The sequence below is a fragment of the Pinus tabuliformis genome, chromosome 4_2, assembly GCF_031772625.1.
Source record: "Pinus tabuliformis cultivar Carrire ecotype Pingquan chromosome 4_2, CPIR1, whole genome shotgun sequence".
NCBI classification, from domain to species: domain Eukaryota; kingdom Viridiplantae; phylum Streptophyta; class Pinopsida; order Pinales; family Pinaceae; genus Pinus; species Pinus tabuliformis.
In genome coordinates this window covers 262,284,693-262,309,805 of record NC_142304.1, presented here as the reverse complement: position 1 = coordinate 262,309,805, position 25,113 = coordinate 262,284,693, and the positions used below count along the sequence as shown (strand labels likewise).

The following is a 25,113-nucleotide window of genomic DNA, read 5'->3' as shown; positions in this document are numbered from 1 at the left end:
AGTTTATAGATTGAATGGATAGATGGAGAATACTGACTGTACCAGCAGATGCATACATAAACATATATGAATGGCTAGCTACAGAAAGTAAATGAAGCTTGCAAATCTAATTTATCAATGCAGAGATAAGATGACAGTTATCTGGCATTAGACACAGAAGAAAACATGAATAACCTATTCAAGTGCAAGCTTAGAACAGAGGAGAAGATGGCAATTGAACATGTAACAACAAAAGAAGCTTGTATTACTAGAATGAAGATGAGACGCTAAAAGGAACAAAGTATCCACAGTCTCCAAAAGTTGAACCCTTGTTTCTTCTAACTTTTAGCCATTTATAGGCTTTTTACAATGCTCTCGGGCTCTCTGAGGCTCGAGATGTCTTAATCGATCCCCTCTAGCTTCTAACTGCTTGATGCCATAACTAGACAGACATGAGCCAGAGGTCTCTTTTCCTAACAAACACAGTGACCAAATTCTGGTAATTTCGCCGCACTGTCAGGTGGCTCGCTCGTGCCAGCGACGCTCCATGACCATTTCTGTTGGTTCGACTGCATCGTGTTGTTGTTTTTCCCCTTTCGGCCATGCCTTCCGTTAATTCAGTTCAACTGTCCAACTATCACAAACACTGATAGAGCCAACAACTTTCCTCCCCGAGTGACTAATGGGAAGTGGGGTACGGGGGCATATGGGCCGTTGGATGGGATGGATCAACGGTCAGGGCATTGGTCGGGCGGCGGAGGACGAACTGAGGTGATCATGAACGAAGGTCGTTGGATCGGGAGAGATGGATGGAGGAGATCAATCACCAGAGGCCTGGAGTCGTGGCGGGAGCGGAATAAGTCCAAGCCGTCAGATCTTGGATGGGCAGATCGGAAGGCTATCGGGCAGAGGAGGTGCTCGAAAGATAACGCCCGAGAGCGGTTTCATTTGAGCGGAAATGGTTTCTATCGGGCGGTCAATTGGGCGGTAAGCGGTAAAGGTCGGAGCCTACCTGATTTCATTCATCGGGTGCCACGTAGCAGCGGGGGAGAGAGAGGAAACCGCCTTTATCGGGCGGGTATCCCTCTCACTTGTTGCCCGCGCGATATGCGTAACAGCTGTTAGATCTGGCAAGAAATGATCTAACAGTGATGATTGATCGAGCATGTACCGTCAGTCGGGTGAAGTGCGGGCCGTCGGATCTGCGGGAAGATCGACGGCGGGGGAATACAGAGGTACGGGATGTCCTCAAGAAATGTGCAAAGGGCACGTATGGGCGGAAAGGTAAGGTTTTTGGGGCAAAAATGGGTTAATTTACGTCAGTGTTTTTAAAACCGGAACCGGTGACCGAACCGGTCCACCTAGCTAACCGGTTTACCGACCGGAACCGGTCTAACCGGGACTGGTTTGGTCTAAACGAACCGGTTTTTAAAAAATACATTAAATAATTAATTTTTAATGAAACAAAACTATTTTTAAGATGTAAAACCATGATTCCAAGCCAATAGAGACAAAATATGCAAAGTTTGCTCATTTATATACCATGCAAAGGTGAATATATCAAAATGGCACCGAGTGCAATACATATCATCGACAAAATAGCAAAATACATAAGAAATGAGGCTCTAAATGGCCTATAAAGTCCAAAAACAATGCTGCAAGCTATGAGGCCATTGGCCTACTACAAGTCTACAGTGTACACATGATCAATCATCAAGATCATCACCACTACTAGACACAGGATCATCATCAGGAGCTACATAGACATCATCTGGTTCAGAGTCTGAGGATGCCTCTGCCTCATCTGCAACATCAGTATCAATGCCACCAATGACAATAGAAGTGGACCTACTGGAAGCACGAGTTTGTCGACCTGCACGACTAGTGCCTTCCATTGGTTCCTTGCCTTTCCTTGATGCCGCTACTGATCCTGGTTCTGATGCCGCCACATAATCTGCCTCATCCTCCGCTAAAGCCATGTCGATATCAAAATCAGCCTCAAACACAGGATCTTCAGTCTCCTCCACCCATTCTGATGTTGGATCAATATCGTCCAACACAATGGGATCTAGATCAGGTGATTTGCTCATCATTTGGTTCCTCCTCAGTCGAAGGTTGTATTGCACAAAAACAAGATCATTTAACCGTTTTTGTTCCAAACGGTTTCTCTTCTTCGTGTGTATGCGCTCAAAAACAGACCAATTGCGCTCACAACCTGAAGCACTGCAAGTTTGACTGAGGACTCTAATTGCAAACCTTTGCAATTGAGGACACTGGCCACCAAATGACTCCCACCAATGTGCTGCAAAGAAAAAGACAATAATTAGTAACTTAGTTTATAATTTGAATTGTAAAGAACGTAAACAATTTTAACTTGAAATGAAAAACAAAATGGAAATTGGAATTGCTTACCTGGTTGGTCCACATCTCTTGCCATCTTTGCCAAGTTTTTGCCAAAAGTACCACTTGCTTGATTGAAAATAGTAAGCTGTCTATGTATATCCAACTGGTCTACATGGTTAGGGACCATGCGCTCCAAGCAATCAATCAATCCAGCTCTGACCTCCCCATCATGCTGATCTCCTAGCCGATTTTTATAGTGATACCTTGGGTTCAAAAAATACCCGGCTGCATGTATAGGACGATGGAGTTGATTGTTCCATCTGTTATCAATGATCTCCCATATACGGCCATATTTAGCTAACCTGTCATTGTAAGCTGCCCGTATCTGCTCCTTTGCCTGATCCATAGCTTCATAAATGTAGCCCATGGCCAATCTTTCCCCATCCACCAACCTTAGCACCTTAACAAGGGGCTCGGTAATTTTCACAAGCTCTACAGACCTTTTCCAAAAATAAGTGTCTAACACTTTCTTTTTGGTGTCTTTTCCATCTGGTCTACGAGCCCACCGAGATTCAGACCATTCATCAGAGGAAAACATTTTCTGCAAGTTTCTACGTTGACCATTGAGACATTGCAACGTGAGGAAGTGAGTTGCAAATCTCGTAATTGCAGGCCTAACAAGCTCTTTGCCTCCAGTGTGTTTCCTCATTAGGCTCAATACCCATGAGTGGTTGTAAATGTATTTTGTAATGCACTTGGCATGCTCTACAGTGTTTTTTACCCACTCCACCTTGCCTATATCCTCAAGCATGAGGTCTATGCAATGTGCAGCACATGGAGTCCAAAATATGGTATTATATTTGGCCTCAAGCATCTTTCCAGCAAGAACATAGTTTGAGGCATTATCAGTGATGACCTGCACAACATGCTGCTCCCCAACTTCCTGAATAATGTTATCCAAAAGCTCAAATAGAAGGCTTGCATCCTTTACCCTATCAGATGCATCAACTGATTTCAAAAACATGGTTCCTTGAGGGCAAGAAACAAGGAAATTAATGATAGTGCGGTTCTTTCCATCGGTCCATCCATCTGACATAATGGAACAACCTGTTTTGACCCATGACTCTCTAAACTCAGTCAAATACTCATCAATGGAAGATATCTCTTTTTGCAAAAGAGCTCCCCTCAAGTCATGCATACTAGGGCCTTTGAAGCCCTTTCCTGCAGCTATAACAGAGTCCCACATAGCTTGGTAATAAGGTGAGCGAGCAGCATTAAATGGGATATCTGAATCATACCACCATCTAGCAATGTATTGGTGAGAAGTTTCTTTGCATTGTTTTTTCCAATGCTGATCCAAAGTGGGTTGAGAACTTGGCTGGGAGGAAGTGGGATTAGATTTAGAAGAAGCAATGGTGGCAGAAGATGAGAAATAACTTTGGATGTTTGGTCTCTTTGGTCCTTTTGATGGTTGGCCAACTCCAACAGAAGGATGAACATAGTGAAAGGGGTCATTGGTGGAAGGGATAGAAGTGGAGTCTTGAATCTCATAATCATCATACCCACTCTCTTTCATGGCTTCTAATAATTCCCTCTTCCTTGCAATTTCATCTTGGATGGCCTTCTCCCTAGCCTTATCCTCATAAAATTTTTCCAGCTTGGCAATGTATTCTGCCCTAATAGGACCTAACAGTGCATTTGGTGCATCACATGGCTTTACTTGGCCTCTTACCCCAGCCAAGTGTTGTTTCAACCTAAGAATACCCCCACCTCCAATAGATTTATGGCATAATTTGCATATCATTTTTCCCTCAACTACATCACAATGAGCCCATGCACTGTCCTTTCCTTTTGGAGCCATGTTTGCTTGAAATAATAACAATTTGCAAATAAATCTGCCATTTAAAAAAAAAATTGCAGCTAAGGAACATGGAAAACCAATGATAAATGTAGGAAAAAAAATGCACATGCAAGCTACAAAATTTGATAGCATAGAGCTAGAGAGTTCATAGGCTTAGCATAGATGATAGATCATTGAAGTGAGAAGTTTATAGCACAAAAAAAATAATTCATGGACAGCAGACCCAAATGAGGAATTATCAAGTGCAAATCCTTACCTGGAAATGCAAAGTAGCTCCCTTAGCCTCCTCTTGATGATGGCAACTCCACTGACAGCTACACACTATCTCCAAAATAGCTCCAACTCCAACTCCAAGATGACTACTTCAGCAAAAACTCCACACTCTCCAAGCTCACAAACAAACTCACAAACACTCACAAACACTCCAAATCAGTTGTGTGAGACAAATGAGAGTGAGAGGGGTGTCTTATAACAAGTGTGAGGGTGTTTTTGGAGGGAAAATCCCTTTCCCTCACCCCCAAAACCCCTAAACCGCCCTCAGTTCCAAAAAACCGTGCGCTTTTTTGCTTGACCGGCGGCCTGTCCATAAACCGGCCGGTTAGCAATAAACCGGCCGGTTTTGACCTAAACCGGCCGGTTTTTACCGGTTAGGTCAATTTTCCGGGCAAATGGGGCTTCTAACCGGGTTTTTTCACCGGTTCTGACCGGTGAGCCTCCCAACCGGCCGGTTAGGCCGGTAACCGGTTGGACCGGAACGGTTTTTAAAACTATGATTTACGTAGGGCCAAGGCGAAAGTGGGTTTGTTAGGATGTGAGGGTTGGTTTAGGATATGAGCGAACGAGAATGAGAGTGGAAAAGTGAGGAGAGTGGGGTGATGGACCATGTGGGGACCTTTCCATGACAGTAAAACAGACCATTTCCTTCCTTTAGCCTTCAAAATAGCAGTGCTGCACCTCAAGGCTAACACCAGCAGTTGTCAGAACTATGCCACAACAAATTTGGCTTTGCAATCTAGGCATTCAGTTGGTTGATAGATCGCTCTATCTCGTGATGAGCGGAATCATCACAGAGGGTGATCTAGTTCACTTTGGGGTTGACACATGGGGGTTCGCAGAAGCCTTCATCATATGGCGAAGCAGGGTTTCCCTATTGTTGCTCAGGTTCGGGGTTAGCTTTGGATGGGTAGGCTTTGACATCGTGGAGATGCCTAGGCAGGATGTATTTGGCCTTTACAGATATTTCACCATCAGGTTCCAAGAGAGGAGGATACAGTAAGCGCATGAATGGCAGTCGATCATAATCAAAGTGGCGCACTGTCAACATGGTGGCACCCTTTTGAGACTAGCATGGGATCCTGGCATCACAGGACTTGGTAGTTCATCTATACTTAGGGATGAGTTGGTTTCTACAGGGGGAGACCATTCAAATCTTCCATTGGGTTTTAGTGATTTGCTGATGACATGGGGGACTTCACTAGTATGGTAGGATGTTCAGCAGGAGGAGATCAGGGGAGCACATGTAGGCAAGGATTCATCTCCATAGGGGTTGGACTGTATCTTCAAGAGTCTACTCTTGAAGTGCATGAGATCGATTACTCAGTAGGGCAGCTTCTCGAGGATTTGATCAGGGATTTTACATTACCAAGGTGCTCTACTTATTGACGATATGCAGAGGACTTCTGGTGACTATATCTTGTTGGATAGCGAGTGGAGTGAAAGGGGCTTCACATGGATTAGGATGGTTTGGGACCCTGGTGTCATAGGATTTGTTCATGTGGTGGTGGAGCAGCAGCGAGGAATGATTCAGTGGAACGTTTTGTTGGAAATAATACTGAGAGGGGGGGTGAATCAGTATTATCAGATCAGTAAAACCTTTCCAATTTCATACTCAGAAACATATACGCTACTTCAATTAAGTGAACCCGCGTGTACACGCTACTGTGTCTAATGCAACTAGCGTATATCCAGAGATCTTATGATTCAGTTAGCTTAATCTTCAGTAAATGCATCAGAACATTATTAAGCATATTAACAGTAAACAGGTGCAGTATAACAGAACAGAACATCACACAAGAGCCACACACATGAACACCATGATATAAGGTGGAAACCCAATGTGGGTGAAAACCACCTGCTGCAATTCGTCTCTTTCTTCTTTAATAAGAAACTTCTTTTACAATGTACTGGTGCAGTCCTTTACCAGTACGCAAGCTACAACCTGTAGAGGTCTACAACCCTCTCTCTTTTTCCAACTACTTCTGGAAGGGAGCTACAACCCCCTCAGCTCTTGTACTAGCCGATCCATTTACTAGTACGTAGGTGCTGACCCTACAACCTTCTTTCCTTCAGGGACCACGTTTCATCAATTTTCAGACTGGATCCAAGAGTACAAAACAAACATTACTGCAATACAATCATCAACTTATACTTGCATCATAATTCATTAAACAACCCAATACTGAATCACTGAAACCCTGTCATCAAGAACACAGAGCACAAACCAGAGCCCAGAACTCTGCAACAACCACCAGAATCAACAGCAACCTGAAATATCAAATCTTATTATGCATACGCTACTTTACTGTACCAAAACCGCGTGTATACGCGCTTTCTCCAAAGGTAACCCGCGTGCAGATCCAGAAATAATTACTTATACCTTCGCTGTCAGATCCGACCCTTGCCAAGCGTCCCGAACAGATAACTCGCAATACTAGATCTTCTCACTTCGTCAGACACACCTTGCTTGCCTTTACTTGCCTAATGATCTTCTCCTTATATAGCCTTAGGCCCTTTACAATACCACGGTCCAAAACCATAGTAACACAATACCATCAACTTCAAAACTAGGGATCAACACGTCTGTCGAGACACCATGGTCCAAAACTATAGGCACAACTTCCAAGGAATAACCGCCACGGACCAAAGATAAGTTTTCCACATAGGCACAACTTCCAAGGAATAACCGCCACGGACCAAAGATAAGTTTTCCACATACACGCTCTTTTACTGAAGCCAACCTGCGTGTACACGCGACTTGGTATATAGTGAACCTGCGTATACGCGACTTGGTATATAGTGAACCTGCTTGTATACGCTACTTGGGCTTAATGAACCTGCGTGTATGAACTTTCTTGGCCTGCTGTACTAAGATCTGTCCTCTGATTAAGTTGCCATCACCTGTACCAACCTCTGAGTGAGTTGCCATCAAGGACAACACTTGTATCATAATGCCAACACGTTTGGGACCCTCGCATTAGCTAGCCAGCTTGTGGAGCAGCAACATATGGTGATATTATTCGAGGACAAGCAATTTTTGGCGGGGAGGACTGTAATATCCCCAATTTTCTGAGCACGGGAATCACTAAGGAATTTTGCCCAATTTTGATAATATTGATTAAAAAAGGGGAAAATAATATTTTATTGGGGAATGGCAGAAAAATATTACTTTATTAAAAAGGTGGCAAAGCCATTTAGTGGAAAGTGGCCCCCACTAATAAAATAATATCAAAAAGAAATTCTAGGACCTGATCAAAGGGAAATTATAAAAAGGGGAAAGAAGCTCATTTGTGGATGATCCTAACTTACCATTGTCTAAGTGCAGCTAAAGAAGAGCTCAAGAGAGTTCAACCAGAGCATCTCAAGGGAGATCCTCAACCCAACTTTGGTAGATTTAATTGCTACCCTAGCTGGTTTTCCCAATTTCAGTGAATTTAATTGTCACCCTAGTTGGGTTTTCTACTTGTCGGATTATCACTGATCATCTTGCAGGGGTTTGGAGCTAATTATTTTTGTTGGCAGGAGGAGCACTCTTGCAGAGCGCCGAATTTCCTAGGAGGGCCAAGTTATGTGACTGAAGGTGCCAAAATTTATAAAGAGGCCGTTCTCACCAAAGGGGCCAAAAACCCACCCAAAAGGAGGCCAAATTTCCTAGAAAAGGAGGGAGGCCGAATTGCTTTCATTGAGAGGCTGAATTGCTAATTTCATCCAGGAGGGCCAAATTTTCCAGAATTTAGGGAGGCCGAGTCCCTTGTTTCCCCAGGAGAGCAGAATTTTCCAGAATCTAAGGAGGCTGAATCCCTTGTTTCCCCAGGAGGCCGAGTTCTCTTTTTCTTAAGGGCCGAGTTCTTATGCTGAGAAGTTGCTTGTGGGATAGGGGATGAATATCTTGCTACTGGAGGCTGATATTTTTGGTAATTACCAGGGGTTGAATTTCTGTGTATGTGGGATGAATTTACACTCAGAGGGATGAGTTACAGGGGATATATTTAGTGGACTGATTTGCTGGAGATTGACATTTCCCGGGTTGGTGCATTTCCAGAAGTTTTTTTTTTTAATGACCATTTCCAGAATTTAATTGAAGAGCTGAACTGTGCATTTCCAGAATTTATTGGAAGACAGAACTTGCTTGGGTTGAAGGCTGTACTGCTTATTGTGAGCTGTGACCACCTACAGGAAGGCTGAACTGATAATTGCAAACAGCTGGAACAATCTCCCAGGTTCTTATCCTCAAATTTGTAAACATTGTCCCTCAGCTAATGAAGCAATGATGCTACATTTGGGATGAAAATTTATGTGCATATTTATTTACTGTGCAAGCTTGTTCACTATATATTTAATGAAATTACTGAGTGTGTCTATTGAAGTAAATTTCTGAGTTTGCATGCCATCTGTTTGTCAAAGTCTTCTATGGTAAAATCTGAATTTTTAAGGGAACTTGTGCAATTTTAGTATGGGTATATTACAATTAAACACAACAATACTGGCCTCCCTTAAAAATTGATGAACATGCTTGAATTTCTTAAGGGTGGCCTCCCATATATGAAGATTGTATTATGAAGATGATTGAATTTTTCTAATAGATCACTAAACAATTCAAGAATGTTTACCAGTTCAAGTGATTTTGCAAGCTTACAATTAATTAAAATAAATTAATTAAATCTAAAATCCCATCTACAGATTTCTTTCTTATTCTCAAGTTGTAAAATTTATATTTATGTTTCTTAGCTCATATTAAATGGGGCCTGGCTTTATGACATTAAGTTGATATTACGATGAATACAGATAGTAGATACAGTGCTGCATATTGTCACTTACAAGTGAATTAAACATTGCATAAAAAATTGAAAGCTTACCCAGCTGATAGACTAGGACATGTTAAAAGTCGAGCCAGAATAATATAGATTGGCAATGACATGCCTCGACAAACATCCCCATCTGCAACCTGATTTAAAAAGGAAAACTATATGATTTATTTCACAATCCTTAGTGCAAAATCAAATTCTGACATAGCTACAGCATGTTGATGACTTGCCTGTATTGTCTGAAAGCCCGTTGTCTGAACTGCAGTTCTCTCTCCAACTACAATTGATTCAATACGAAGCAAATGAATGTCGATGGAATGGATTGGCACATCAGATTTTTCAACTGTTACCTCCCCTGTGATAGGGTCTGTCAAGGAACACTGCGTAGCAACCCTACCTGTAACTCGAAATCCACCTGTTCATTACACCATTTTCTTTTTCAGGTATCATGTGCAATTATGATGATAAATATCTGTCATAGACTCATAAACACTGCAGAAAGAAAAGGTTGATTTACATTTGACTGCATCCTTCAAAACAAGGCTGCTGCCATCCAAAATGTTACAACATAAAGACCAACACTTTATTTGTTATAAGAGAGTGACACCCTAGGATCGGCAATAGCATATGCTATGCTGACTATAATATCGCATGTGCTTTGTTTTGTCACAAAAACAATTATATCAGAACCTTCCATCACTTTTATACTAAGCAGACTAAACATATTCTTCAAGAATATTTTGCAGGAGAGTTTAACGACCAAATACTGAGCTGATAACCCAAATGAAATAATAAAATAAAAAATTCTTATGCAAGATTCTCTAGATCTTTGGACTCAGAGGACGGATATACTTTTATAGAAGCTGCACTCACACTCCTACTTGAATTGTTTCTGATGTATCTAGCAGTCCATTTCACCTATTTATGGTTGTGTTGGACATTCACAAAATTATTGTATCTTACCTTATCTTCTCAGTTACTTCTTTTGATTAATTTAACAAGAATCCAACATCCATCACGAGTCACGACCAAAATCAAATATATGCACAAAAAAAACATTGGCTTAAGATCCAAAATGGACACTATTCATGTCTTTGTTATTTAAAATAAATGTTTATTATAACTCTTAACAGTCCAGATTATGAATTACAAAAATCTTTGTGAAATTTCAATCTGCTTTTTACATGAACATAATGAAGTAGTTTGTTTATCATATCTAAAGCAAGTCACTCTGTTCTTGAATGGTCCCCTTTCAATCAAAGAAAGAACAAATCAATTTCAAATAGTACATACATAACAGCAAACGTCTAAAGATCTGATGCTCAGTATGTGTATCTTCCTAAGTCACTTGCAATGGAAACATGGTAATAAATGGAAATATGAGGTTTCAAATAGACCCTCACAACAAAACATGGAAGATATGAGTGTGTAACTCAGTGTTGCGAACATCTCGATAAAATCCTGATTTTATATTAAAATCACGATTTTTTGTCCTAGCCGATTTTTTGCCGATTTTTAAAGATATTTGTATGGTATCTTAATTTTTCCGATGTTTGCCAATTTTTTACTGATATTTTCCTGATTTTTATGATTTTTTGGTTTTTCAAACCCTTGCCGATTTTATCCCAATGCCGATGGTCGCAACATTGGTGTAACTTTCAAAATTATAAAAATAAAATATAATTATAAACATAAAGATGTAGATTTGTTGAATGGTTAGAAAATTTGAAATAGCAAAAAGGAATCAATTTCAAATAGTACATACATAATAGCAAAAGTCTAAAGATCCCATGCTCAGTATGTGTACCTTCCTAAGTCACTTGCAATGACAACATAGTGATATATGGCAATATGAAGATTCAAGCATCCAATATGGGACAAACAGACCCCCACAACAAAACATGCGAGATGTGCGTAACTTTAAAAATTATAAAAATAAAATATAATTATAAACATAAAGATGTAGATTTGTTGAATAGAAAATGGATATTAATTAGTAATCAAATGCACAAGTGTCAAGAACACAGTGTACACCATAGATTTGGAACCATTATCACCCAATAGTACCTTCACTAAAATGATCTAAAGGAATTGTGAGAACTCAGGGGAAGGTGCGAATTCCACCTTCCATAATCCCTATCTTTTGGTGTTCACTAACTTCAAGGGGGTAACCCTAGATGACATGAGGATTCAATGATAAAATTTGGTGCACATCCATGACCTCAAATATACAAGAAATCTTTCTTTTTATGTGTCTAGATTCACAAGTGATAGCAAGAGAATTGAGCAGAACCATGAACAAACCCAAATTCTGCAATAACAACCAAGCACGGGTATGCTAGAGAGAGAATACACAAGTGTGCTAGAAAAAGAAAAAGTAGCCAAGCACAAGAGAGTGTGATAAAGAGAAAAGAACCCAAGCACAAGAAAGTGCAATACTTATGGTCCCAGTAGGCTGACACTGTATCAAAGAATGAATGAATCAATTGATTGAATAAGACTTAGGAGAGTTGGAGTATATATACACAACTCAAGATGTAGGGTGCTTTCCCATAGAGGGGTTATGAACCTATCCGTACAAGTAGGCCATAGCCATGATTACAAATGTGATAATCATATAATATAAGTGAGTCAAGGCCAAAATGGAAGATTACACATTTAATTTCAATATTATACACTATAAAACTGATATTATAATAGTTTTATAAAAGTATTTATAATTTCAATATTATACACTACCATTTTATATTTAAGTGACATGTGTGGGAATCCAAGGCGGGTTTTATGTGTAAGCAAATGAAAACTACGAGATGGGAAAGAGTAAGTGTCAAGAGTAAAACATTGCCCAAAATAACCTCCAAGAGCTAGTCAACCCCATAAAAGGATAAATGGCATGTTCTCCAAGTCAACAGAAGAGAGAGTCAAAACAGCATATGCACATGTGCCAAAATCTGTCATGCATGAAGCCATATGCCAATAAGAGGTGATGGCCTTCCCCTAATGAATGAAACAATCATAAAATAATCATAGATGCCTCCACATGTGTGCAAGAGAGCAACACTATCTAAAAAATTATCTCAATCACCCAATAAACCATAATATTAGTGAAGCTTCACCTCAAGAGCTAGGGAACTAGTCTGAGAGACTGCCAACTAATAATGTGATGTGTAATTAGCAAGTATATCAGCCTAATCACTATCAACATGTGTGCACAAGTAGATCACCCTTAGACCATAATATCCATTATAATCAATTGAATAAAGTATATATAGATCTCAAATTGACAAAACTGCTCACACATGAGCTCCACACCCATATCAAACATAACAATCACACATTCTAAGGTTTGGAACCATATGGAAATAATGTTGATAGTCAAATAATGGAAAGGGGCAATGTGACATACACCCTCTGTTAAATTATGGTATGTTCTATGGTTAGAGCGGTTTACTTCTTTTCTTTTTATTAGCCACAGATTAGCAATCACATATACATTAAGTAAATTGCAGATAGAACATTAAACGATCAACAGAAAACAAGCCAAAACAAGAGACACAAGATGTGGCGGCTAGCCAGGGACAAACCCCAATGCAGGGAAACCCTTTGATCAAATCTTCTTTTATCTTCAATAGTTCAGCAGAGAGAAATAGTCCAAAATCAGAATTCTGTAATTTTATATCAGCAGCGGCAAACCCTAGATCAGCAAAGTCAAACTTGGTCAAACGAGTTGAAATTGACCTCCAATATGGTCAATTTCCGATCAACTAGCCCTCGAACAGCCTGAAGAAACAGCCCTTGAACAGCCCCAAAAACACAGTCAAACTGTTGTTGACTGAAGTCAACTTGCTGCCCAAAACTAGCGCAGTCAACGCTGGTCAAACCTGTGCACGGATTGCCTCGATTTCTGTGCCAAAAATCTACGGCCTGCCTAGGAGAGGCAGCCACACCAAAACCGCACCCTTGATGAGTCAACACTTGGTCAACGCAAGTCAAAGAAACCTTCAGCAATTTCTGTGTCCTCCTTTCAACGTCCTCCTTGCCCTAATGCGTCCTCCTTCCCACGTGTGAGCTGCTCCTTGTATAACCGAAAGCTAAGGAGAGAGAGAGAAGAATGAGTGAGATGACGATGAGAAAATGAATCAACCTAATCAACCTCTCTTGTATATATATCATTCACTAGGCATGTGTGCCACACATTTAACTGTTGGCTAACCTTGACAATTTTTCAAGTAAATACAAATAAATTCATATCTCCATAAATACTTGTTGGAATCGGATGATCTTTAGATCAATCCTACACCTCTTGACAAGAGGAACCTAGGAAAAATATCAGTTGCCATAAATGAGGTGACCCACATGGAGTTTTGCCCTAGTTTCCAATTTTAACACTCCCTCTCAACTAGGGAGAACTCCATCTACAATCCGTCTGACCGTCGCTACTATCCCAGCCATCAAATGCACTGCCCTACACTGCTTGACCCTGCTCTACTCTGCTCTGCTTTGCTCGAAATATGAAGAAGAAGAAAAGATCATGTATCATACCATCCTCCACTGACCCGAAGTCAGTCTCAGAGTGTGTCATACCACTCTCACTGATCCCAGATCAATGGAGGTCATCCTAGCATAGGGAGTGCGGTAGATACAATGATGCGTCCATCGATAGTACTACTATGGTCCCTAACCCCATTTCTCTGCTCATTGATCAGATGAGAGGTACTTCCCATGAGTCCCAGATTGCATGGGTAGGATGCCTCGACAGGAGAACTAATCATCATGTCCACAGGAGAACTAATCATCGTGGCCCACAGGAGAACTAATCATCCTATCCTACAGTAGCTACGGAGAACTAATCATCTTGGCCCACAGGAGAACTAATCATCCTGTCCTACAGTTGCCACGCGGTGTCACAGGGGAAGGTTGAACTTTTCACCCTGTACATAGTGCACCACCAGGGGATGGTGAGTTGCCCTGTGGCCGCATGCCGCTCCAAGAAGTACCTCGCACCCCCCTGGAGCTCCCAGAGCTCAATACATCATACTCAACCCTCATAAGAGGGTCTCTGAATGACACACACCAAGTCGTTCTCGGAAAATCAAGAATTTGACCATTCCCATGGGCTTCGTCAAAATGTCAGTGACCTATTCATCTGTACCGATATGTTGGAGCCTTATTTCTCCCCGCTGCACCATATCCCGAATATAGTGGTACCTGATATCGATATGCTTGGAGCGATCATGAAATACGAGATTCTTTGATAAACGAATCCCGCTTTGGTTGTCACACAGGATCACGGTGGTATCCAATGTAAATCCAAATAGCTCACTGAAGAGCTTTCGCAACCAGACCGCCTCACAAGAGGCCATACTAGCAGCAATGTACTCTACCTCGGCGGTACTCAAAGCCACCAACTTTTGCTTCCTACTCACCCAGGATATCGAGGCAGATCCCAAAGAGAAACAGCACCCAAAAGTGCTCTTTCGGTCCACCACACTGCCTGCCCAATCAACATCGGTATATCCATGTAGTCTCACATCTCCGGCAGTGTATCTCAACCCATGAGTGATTGTGCCATGAAGATATCTCAACAGATTCTTGGCACCAATCCAATGTGAGTGGTGAGGCTCAACCATATGTTGACTCAACGTGTTGACTGCAAAACATATATCCGAACAAGAGTTCACCAAGAACATCAATGCTCCGATGAGTTGACGATACTCGGTAGCATTTCGTAAAACAGGTCCAGTAGCACTACCGCTTAACTTCTTGAAGTCAAGCTCCATCGAGGTAGTCACGGGCTTGCAGTCCACCATACCGAATCTCTCCAATATCTTCACCACATATTTTCCTTGAGATAGAAAAATCTCCCCTAGCTTCTGCCAGACTTCTAGTCCTAGGAAATAGTGCATTAGTCCTAGGTCCTTCATCTCAAATTCAGAAGCCAACTACCTCTTACATTTGTGAATAAGAGGGACTACACCTGTTAGAAAGAGGTCGTCAACATACAGCACCAGTATGAGAGGTTTGTCATCTTCAACCTTAAAGTAAAGGTTAGGGTCGGCTTCACTCCTAGTGAATCCCAGCTTCAACAGGTAGCTATCGATCCTCACATACCACACTCGGGGTGCCTGCTTCAGCCCATAGAGGGCTTTCTTCAACCTGCACACGTGAGATTCCCGATCATGAATCTCAAATCCTTCGGGTTATTCCACATAGACTTCCTCTTTGATCGAACCATGCAAGAACGCGGTCTTGACATCCATCTGATGTAGGTTCCATCCTTGCGAAGCAACAAGGGCTATGATCAAGCGAATGGTGGTATATCGGGCAACAGGTGCAAATATCTCGTCATAGTCTATTCCTTCCTTCTAAGAGAAGCCACGAGCGACAAAACGAGCCTTATACTTTTCAGCACTTCCATCAACTGCATGCTTTATCTTGTAAAGCCATTTCGAAGTGACAACTGCTTTGTCCTGGGGTCTGGGGACCACATCCCAGACATCGTTTTTCATGATGGACTCATATTCCTCAGTCATAGCATCCTTCCATACTTGATGCTTGACAGCTTCTACAAATGATGAAGGCTCATTTTGGATGATCATGCTCATGATGGTCAAGTATCCCTGATACCTAGTCGGCTTCTTACTTTCCCGGAAAGTCCCTCTGGGTGCAATGTGTCCTTCAGCATCATCAAGTGTCCCCCTAAGCCATGAAGGCCTTTTCCTAGAAGAGGAAGGCTCTTGCGGAGGGGGATCAATAGGATCCATAGGTTCTTCCACATCGGGCATCGTCTCATCTTCCTTTTCCTTTAGTTCCCTGGTGTCAGCTTCTTTAGATCCCCTTTGAGTAGGAAGATTGTCAACTTTGCTAAGAGCCATATCTTCGTCAAAGGTGACATCATGGCTAATCTCGATTTCCCTTTGACCAGGCACATAGATTCTATAGCCCTTAGTATTTTGCTATAGCCCACGAAGATTCCTATCTTCCCAGACACACCCAATTTATTCCTTTTCTCCTTCGGCGCATGAAGATATACAGGACTACCAAAAATTCTAAAATGAGATACGTCAGGTTTCTTACCTGTGAACATCTCTTTGGGAGCCTTGGAACCCAATGCTTGGTGAGGGCGTCGATTTTGCACATATACGGCGGTATTCGCAACTTCGGCCCATAGAAACTTCGGAAGTCTTTGATCATGGAGCATAGCACGGACAGCTTCCACAATCGTACGATTCTTCCTTTCCGCTACATCGTTCTGCTCAGGAGTATATGGTGTTGTAGTCTCCCTCTTAATGCCAGCCTCTTTGCAAAAGTAATGGAACTCATTGGATTCATACTCAGTCCCATTATCAGCCCTTAAGATCTTAATTTTCTTTTTGGTTTGATCCTCGATCAAGGCTTTGAAGTGATGAAACCAAGTGAACACTTCATCCTTCTTTTTCAAGAAGTATATCCAAGTCTTGCGAGAATAGTCATCTGTAAAAGTGAAGTAATATAAATATCCTCCCAAGGAGTTCACAGGCATCATACCAGAAATGTCTAAGTGAACCAACTGTAATACATCGGAGGTTCTGCTTTGGCCTGAGGGAATGATCCCCTTTTAAGCTTCCCTTCGGCACATCCAAATACACCTTCTTGCTCTAACTGGAACTCGGGCATTCCCTGTCACCATTTGTCTTGCATTGGGTAGATCTTTATAATGAAGGTGAGCAAACCTCCAATGCCATAGTTCGGACTGAAGTGATGTGTCACAAGACATGACACCTAGCGGAATTCCCTACGCCTTTCACAAGATATTTTGCGTTGTCCCCAAGAACAATTTCCAGGTTGGTCTCCCTTTCTATCATATTGGAGAGAGCTTCTTTGTAGCCATTGAAGTGCCTTGAGGCACCACTATCAATAAGCCAATTCCCTAGCGAGTCCGAGGGAGCAATAGTAGAGAGGGCCACTGGTAGACAATATTCATCTTGCTTATTGTTAACAACATTAGATTCATACCTGGAGTTTCTTGCCTTCTTGAAGGGTTGTCCTCTTCCTTGATTTCCTGCATTTCTTTTACCTCTGCCATTGGACCTGCCATTCCTTTGATTGCCTTGAGAGTGATTTTGGTCATCGTCATGGTGTGAGTCCCTTTTATCAGGGCACTCCCTCACATAGTGGCCCATTTTGTTGCAATTGTAACATCGACCTTTTCTTCCACCCTTTGGTCCAGCCTTTCCTTTGGATTTAGCCCCAGAATTGTTTCTTCTTTTAGCATGAGAAGAAAACGCAGAGGGATGGCCTTTAAGTGTGGGCATTTCTTGCTCTTCCATCCTTGTCTCTTCTTGAATACATCTAGCCATCAATTCCTCGAATCCTGGGATGAAATTATTGTTGAGAAGAGTAGTCCTGAATATATACCAGTCAGGTGGCAGTCCTCCAAGAGTTGTGATAGTCATTTCCCTATCAAGAACTACTTCCCCAATAGATAGGAGATCATTCTTGATCTCGGTGATCCTTAAGAAATATGCTTGCATACTCTCATCTTCGCTCTTCTTAATTTCCTTCAGCTTATTTCTAAGGAATAGAACTTGATTTGCATCAACTTTAAATAAACTCACTAGTCTATCGTAGATTTCCTTGGAGGTTGTCAGCTCGAAAACATAGACCACCAGGCGCTTGTCGATAAAGTCACGGATGATTTTCCATGCTTTGACTTCTCTATTGGACCACTTGCTTTTGGCAGCAGTGGATGCATTTCATGGAGGTGCAACAATATTGCCTCTCAAATGGTCCAACACTTCCTGAGCTTCTAAAGTCAGATCGAGAGACATCTTCCATCCGAGATAGTCAAATCGAGAGACATCTTCCATCCGTGATAGTCAGACTTCTCACGGAGCTTGTCTTCAGTGGGGAAGAGTGTTGAGGACCCCATGAAGTTTTTAGGATAGCCTTGTCAACCTTCTCTTCGATGATTGCTCTTGCTCTTACTCTTGCTTGGGCTTTGTCTTCACCTCATCTCCAATACCATGTTAAATTATGGTATGTTCTATGCTTAGAGCAGTTTACTTCTTTTCTTCTTATTAGCCACAGATTAACAATCACATATACATTAAGTAAAGTGCAGATAGAACATTAAACGATCAACAGAAAACAAGTCAAGACAAGAGACACAAGATGTGGCGGCTAGCCAGGGACAAACCCCAATGCGAGGAAACCCTTTGATCAAATCTTCTTTTATCTTCAATAGTTCAACATAGAGAAATAGTACAAAATCAGAATTCTATAATTTTATATCAGCAGCAGCAAACCCTAGATCAGCAAAGTCAAACTTGGTCAAACAAGTTGAAATTGACCTCCAATATGCTTGGTCAATTTCCAGTCAACTAGCCCTCGAACAGCCTGAAGAAACAGCCCCAAAAACACAGTCAAACTGTTGTTGACTGAAGTCAACATTCTGCCCAAAACTAGGGCAGTCAATGCTGGTCAAACATGTGGACGGATTGCCTCGATTTTTGTGCCAAAAATCTATGGCCTGCCTAGGAGAGGCAGCCACACCAAAACCACACCCTTGATGAGTCAAGGCTTGGTCAATGCAAGTCAAAGAGACCTTCAACAATTTCTGCATCCTCCTTTCAGCGTCCTCCTTCCCCTAATGCGTCCTCCTTCTTCCCACGTGTGAGCTGCTCCTTGTATAACCCAAAGCTAAGGAGAGAGAGAGAAGAATGAGTGAGATGAGATGATGAGAAAATGAATCAACCTCTCTTGTATTTATATCATTCACTGGGCATGTTTGCCACACATTTAACTGCTGGTCGACCTTGATAATTTGTCAAGTAAATACAAATAAATTCATATCTCCATAAATACTTGTCAAAATCAGATGATCTTTAGATCAATCCTACACCTCTCAACAAGAGGAATCTAGAAAAAAAAATCAGCTGCCATAAATGAGGTGACCCACATGGAGTTTGGCCCTAGTTGCCAATTTTAACACCCTCCTAACCAATAAACCACAAAGTCATCATCATAATGTTGAATCCACTAAAACCTATCATTAACACACAAAGACACAAACTAATCACTTTGCAAAAGATACCTTTCTCTAAACATCATAGCACCATGTTGACCACAATTTTGTCAACAATCCGAGAAAGCAGTGTACAAGGAAGTCGAGAAAACTTTTCAAAGATCAAAGCCATTAATCAGCATGAATATATAATTGTAAACCCAATTTCTTCAAGTTCTATTGTAAATGATCCTAGTATGACCATTTAATTATGTAAAAACAACTAGGTAAGGCTCTTATTTTGGCAAAGGATTGTTGATTTTTGGTAGCATCGGATGTGCTCTAGCATTGAAAATTGGAGGAGAGGCTAATGCACATGAGATCTCCAAGACCCGGAAATCGTTTTGAGAAATTCCACCCGGATGAGGAGTTATTAAAATAATTAATATTTTTAATGGGTTCCTAAGTCTAAACTTAAGAAAATAAAACTATTAATGGGTATTAATAAAGATAAGGGTGAGAAGCTTCTAAAAGACGAGGATCAAGTCTGTTTTAATCTTAGCCGTTGATTAGAAACTTAATCTCGGCCATTGATTCATCAACGGGAAAAGTATAAGAGAAGACTTGAGGATCATTTGGAGACACACCGGCAGATACTCAATATCTCAAGGAAAACCGATTCTCAAGAGAGGAGATCGATTTCAAAGGGAGAGTTGCAGGGTGGAGGAAGAGGAGGGCATTAGCAGCAGGAAGTGACTAAGGAGAAGGTGGCGCATGGACAATGGGAGATAGCGCAAAGAGAGACGCAGTCCAAAGGAAAGGCGCAGCCCTCACGCAGGCTGACGTAGAGGGACGCAGAGCTACTCAGAGCCACGCAGAGGTGACGCAGGAGTGGGAGCAGGGTCTCCAAAGTGTCAGAAATTCTCAAAGGGAAAGTCTAAGGTGCTTTCTTTTAGTTTCTCTATAAAATCATTTCTTGTAAAAGCAATTGTTGTTGAAGATTAATAAAGCCCTCATTTGCTGCACCGGTTTTCCCACATTGGGTTTTTCCGAGGACAATTGTCCAAAAACAACTGTGTTGATGTGATTGGTTCTTGTGCATGTATTTTTTCTCTGGGTAATTGTGTGATAACTGTAGTAGAATTTATTTTAATATTTGTTGAAGGGATTTCGTAAATAACTTATTGTGAATAATAAGTAGGTGAAATAAATCAGTTGCTGCAGTAGAATTTTAGTTTAGAAATTTTCACATGGTATCAGAGCAGAGATCCAGCAACAGGAGAGGGAAATCAACTATGGGTCAAGAGCATGATGCAGAGGCATCCACTCAAGGGGACTCGCGTAGATTTCCAGAAGAATGCACAAGGGACATGAATTACGAGTATTCTATGTTAGCTTCCAGATTGGAAGAAGAAGTCGCTTGCTTAGCAAGCTCTGCCTCCTCTAAGGTTTGGTATATAGACAGTGGAGCTTCCTGGCATATGACGGGAATCCAAGAATGTTTTCAGATTATCAGGAAGAAAGAATGAATTTTCAGATCACCATGGGAAATAAGGTAAGGTGTACTCCAATAGGAAGAGGTATCGTGGTCTTTCAAACCGAAGCAAGAGAACAGCGTCGAGCAACCAATGTATTGCATGTGCCAAGATTGGGGATGAACTTACTCTCTGTATCTCAACTTCAAAACAAGGGCTATGACGTTTTCTTCATTAAGGAGAAAGTATATGTCAAACACCCAAGTTGGAAAAAGAAGGCCCAGATTGGAATCAGAAGTAACAGGTTGTACAGGTTGCAGCTAGAATCACCAATGGCACTGATAGGCAGTAATGGAGACAAAGATTTGAATGAACTATGGCACAGGAGGATGGGACACTTACACCATGGGGCTCTGAGAATTCTCAGGAAAACAGTATCAGGAGTTCTAGAACTAAGTACCGAACGAGATGATGTATGCAGAGGGTGTGCTTTGGGAAAGTATGCCAAAGTAGCGTTTTCCTGTTCCAGAAGTAACAATAGGGCTAAGAGTGCTAAAATTGATACACTCAGATATCAGCGGACCGATGTCCACAAAATCTCTTTGTGGTGCCAAATACTTTGTCACCTTCATCAGTGACCATTCCAGAAAGACTTGGATCTACTTTCTGAAAACCAAGGATGAGGTTTTTGGTCGATTCAAAGAGTTCAAGGCTCTAATGGAGAATCTGACAGGAAAGAAGATAAAAGTGTTGCGCTCAGACCATGGTCGAGAGTATGTTGACAAGGACTTCACCGATTTTTGCGCTAAGGAAGGCATCAGAAGAGAGTGGATAGCTCCCTACAATCTGAAGCAGAATAGAGTAGCAAAAAGGAAAAACAAGACTATTGTGGAAGCAGCTAGGGTAATGTTGTATGATCAGGATATGCCCAAATTTTTGTGGGTAGAAGCATGCAGCACGGAAATTTATGTCCAGAACAGGACTCCACATAGGGCATTGGGAGAAATCACTACAGAGAAGGTCTTCACAGGGAAGATACCTAAAGTCAGTCATTTCAGGATATTTGGGAGTTTAGCGTATTGTCGTATACCCGAAGAAAAGAGAAAGAAATTAGATCAAACTGTCGAGAAAGGGTATCCTGAGGGATATAGTGAGAATGCTAAGGCATATAGAGTCTATCTTCCAGGGAGTAGGAAGGTAGTAGTTCAACGAGATGTAAAGTGCATGGAGGACAGAGCTTTCAGGAAATCTCGAGAAATGCCTTCCGAGGAGCAGTCAAAAGACGACCCGTTGGTCAAACCACTTCGACCAACAGAAGCTAGTACCAGAAACTCTCCTGAAGACAAAGCTTCAGAACAGGAGGAATCTTAGGAAGAGGAAGAGATGATAGATGTGCCTACTACCAATGGAAGAACGAGCCGGGAATTCTGACAGATTCTACGAGATGCAGAGGACTTCATTGGTGCACCCAGGAATAATAAAAGGGAGCAAAGACAGCCAGACAGATACCAGGCCTTAGTAGCTCAGGTTGGGGAACCTTCTAGTTTTCAGGAGGTCATTCAGCATCAAGTATGGGTAGATGCTATGGTGGAGGAATACAGCTCTATAATGGTCAATGATGTCTGGGAAGTGGTACCTAGGCCTCAGGACAGATCTGTGGTAGGTTCGAGATGGATCTACAAGGTCAAATATGTTGCAGACGACAGTGTGGAGAAATACAAAGCCAAGTTTGTGGCTAAGGGGTATGCTCAGAAGGAAGGGATAGACTACGAAGAAGCCTTCGCCCCAATAGCCAGGTATACTTCTATTAGAACCGTGATATATCTTGCAACACAGATGGGGTGGGAGATTCATCAGATGGATGTCAAGACGACATTCTTGAACGGGGTAATAGAAGAGGAAGTATATATTGAATAGCCAGAAGGTTTTGAAACACATGAGAAGAAATCGCATGTATGCAGATTAAAGAAAGCCTTGTATGGGCTTAAACAGGCACCTAGAGCATGGTACGGTCGAATTGATGGCTACTTGCAGAAGATGGGGTTCATTAAGAGTGACGCAAACCCTAATCTCTACTATCTGGTCGTAGAGAATGAGCCTCTAATCCTAGTGTTATATGTGGATGATCTTTTCCTGACAAGATCATCCAGGTTCATCAAAGACTGCAAGAAGAACCTAACCATAGAATTCAACATGAAGGACTTGGGACAGATGCATTCTTTCCTGGGGGTTAGAAGTTTGGCAACATCAGAGTGAGATCTTCCTTAGACAAGGGAGATATGCTATAGAAATCTTGAAGAGATTCAGGATGCAGGACTGTAGACCTATGGCTACTCCAATGATCACCAACTGGAAGAAGATTGATGCATTAGAAGATAAAGATGTTGATCCCACCTTGTACAAGCAGCTTATACGGTCCCTGATGTATTTGTCCAATACCAGGCCAGACATTTGTTACGCTGTCAACACCCTTAGTTAGTTCATGGTGGAACCTAAGAGGGCGCACTGAGCAGCAACCAAACATGTTCTCAGGTATATACAAGGAACAGTCGAGCATGGACTATTGTACACCAGAGGCAATGAAATCAGGCTGAGTGGGTTCAATGACACAGATTGGGTTGGAAGTTTAGTAGATCGGAAAACTACAACTGGGTATTGTTTCAACATTGGATCAGGAATGACCTCCTGGTGTAGTAGGAAACAGAAATTTGTGTCTCTGAGCTCAGCTGAAGCAGAATATATGGCAGCTAGCACAGCGTCATGCGAAGCCATATGGCTTAAGGAAATTGTTTGAGAATCTATTTAGGAGAAGGATGGAAGTGACCAGGATCATGTGTGATAATCAGAGTTGCATCAAGCTCTCTGAGAATCCAGTACTTTATGATCAGTCGAAGCACATTGATATCTGGTGTCACTTTGTCAGAGACTATGTCCAACGAGGAGCAGTATAGTTGAGGTACACTCCTACAGGAGAACAGGTGGCAGAGATCCTCACCAAGGCTCTAGGAAGAACAAAGTTTGTTTACTTCAAGGAGAAGATGGGGATGGTAAAGAATCCATTTCAGTAGCAGAAATGGATAAATGTCAGGAGTTGCAGTGCAGTAAATAGCAGTGGCAGTGCTATGGGTAGCATGATGCAGCATGTTGAGAGGAAGTTGTAGTACAGATGCAACATGGCAGTGGCAGTGTCACGGGCAGCAGTACAAGAAGCAATAGTGCAGGGGATGTGAGGCAACAGGCCAAGCATCGGCACAAATACCGATGCGGATAATCAGTGTGATGTTTCTATAGTGAAGCATTGCTAGAGCACATTCCTCGCTAAGAGGGAGTGTTGATTTTTGGTAGCATTGGATGTGCTCTAGCCTTGAAATTTGGAGTAGAGGCTAAGGCACATGAGATCTCCAAGACCCAGAAATCGTTTTGAGAAATTCCACGGGTGAGGAGTTATTAAAATAATTAATATTTTTAATGGGTTCCTAAGTCTAAACTTAGGAAAATAAAAATATTAATGGGTATTAATAAAGATAAGGATGAGAAGCTTCTAAGAGACGAGGATCAAGTCTATTTTAATCTTAGTCATTGATTAGAGACTTAATCTCAGCCGTTGATTCATCAACAGGAAAAGTATAAGAGAAGACTTGAGGATCATTTGGAGACACATTGACAGATACTCAGTATCTCAAGGAAAATCGATTCTCAAGAAAGGAGATTGATTTCAGAGGGAGAGTTGCAGGGTGGATGAAGAGAAGGGCATCAGCAGCAAGCAGTGACTAAGGAGGACGTGACGCAGGGATAGTGGAAGACAGCGCAGAGAGAGACGCAGTCCAGAGGAGAGACACAAACCTCACGCAGTCTGACGCAGAGCTACTCAGAGCCACGCTGAGCCACACAGAGTGACGCAGGAGTGGACGCAAGGTCTCCAAAGTGTCAGAAAGTCTCAAAGGGAAAGTCTCGGGTGTTTTCTTTCAGCTTCTCTGTAAAATCATTCCTTGTAAAAGCAATTGCTGCTGAAGATTAATAAAGCCCTCATCTGCTGCACCGGTTTTCCCACATTGGGTTTTTCCGGGGACAATTGTCCAAAAACAACTGTGTTGATGTGATTGGTTCTTGTGCATGTATTTTTTCTCTGGATAATTGTGTGATAACTGTAGTAGAATTTATTTTCATATTCGCTGAAGGGATTTCGTAAATAACTTATTGTGAATAATAAGTAGGTGAAATAAATCAGTTGCTGCAGTAGAATTTCAGTTTAGAATTTTTTACAAAGATTTCATCCTAGGAAGGTTTTTAACCTCCTCGAATTATGTGTGTTTCTAAACACGCCTAATTGGCAAAGTTTTTCTTCCAGTTGTAACCCGAAAGCTAGGGTGGAACTCTCTGGCAATGTCT

General features: G+C 41.7%; 2 protein-coding genes across 3 annotated transcripts in view; both read right to left on the bottom strand.

Moving 5' to 3' along the window:
• Positions 1 to 3,967, bottom strand: part of LOC149168989 (uncharacterized) — a 42,013-nt gene extending 38,046 nt beyond the window's left edge. The window contains exons 1-2 of the mRNA XM_089428054.1: positions 2,392 to 3,967; positions 1,832 to 2,281 (exon numbers count right to left, since the gene is read on the bottom strand). Of these exons, the coding sequence (XP_089284180.1) occupies positions 1,832 to 2,281; positions 2,392 to 3,898 (1,957 nt within the window). The 5' untranslated portion in view covers positions 3,899 to 3,967. The remainder of the gene's footprint in view (positions 1 to 1,831; positions 2,282 to 2,391) is intronic.
• Positions 1 to 25,113, bottom strand: part of LOC149168988 (Vacuolar protein sorting-associated protein 26) — a 326,812-nt gene that overhangs the window by 65,695 nt on the left and 236,004 nt on the right. The window contains exons 8-9 of one of the 2 annotated variants that reach the window (XM_089428502.1): positions 9,495 to 9,679; positions 9,316 to 9,404 (exon numbers count right to left, since the gene is read on the bottom strand). In XM_089428502.1, coding sequence (XP_089284628.1) covers positions 9,316 to 9,404; positions 9,495 to 9,679 — 274 coding nt within the window. Of the gene's footprint in view, positions 1 to 9,261; positions 9,405 to 9,494; positions 9,680 to 25,113 lie in introns of those variants that run through there. The other variant, XM_089428501.1, reaches the window with a different exon arrangement.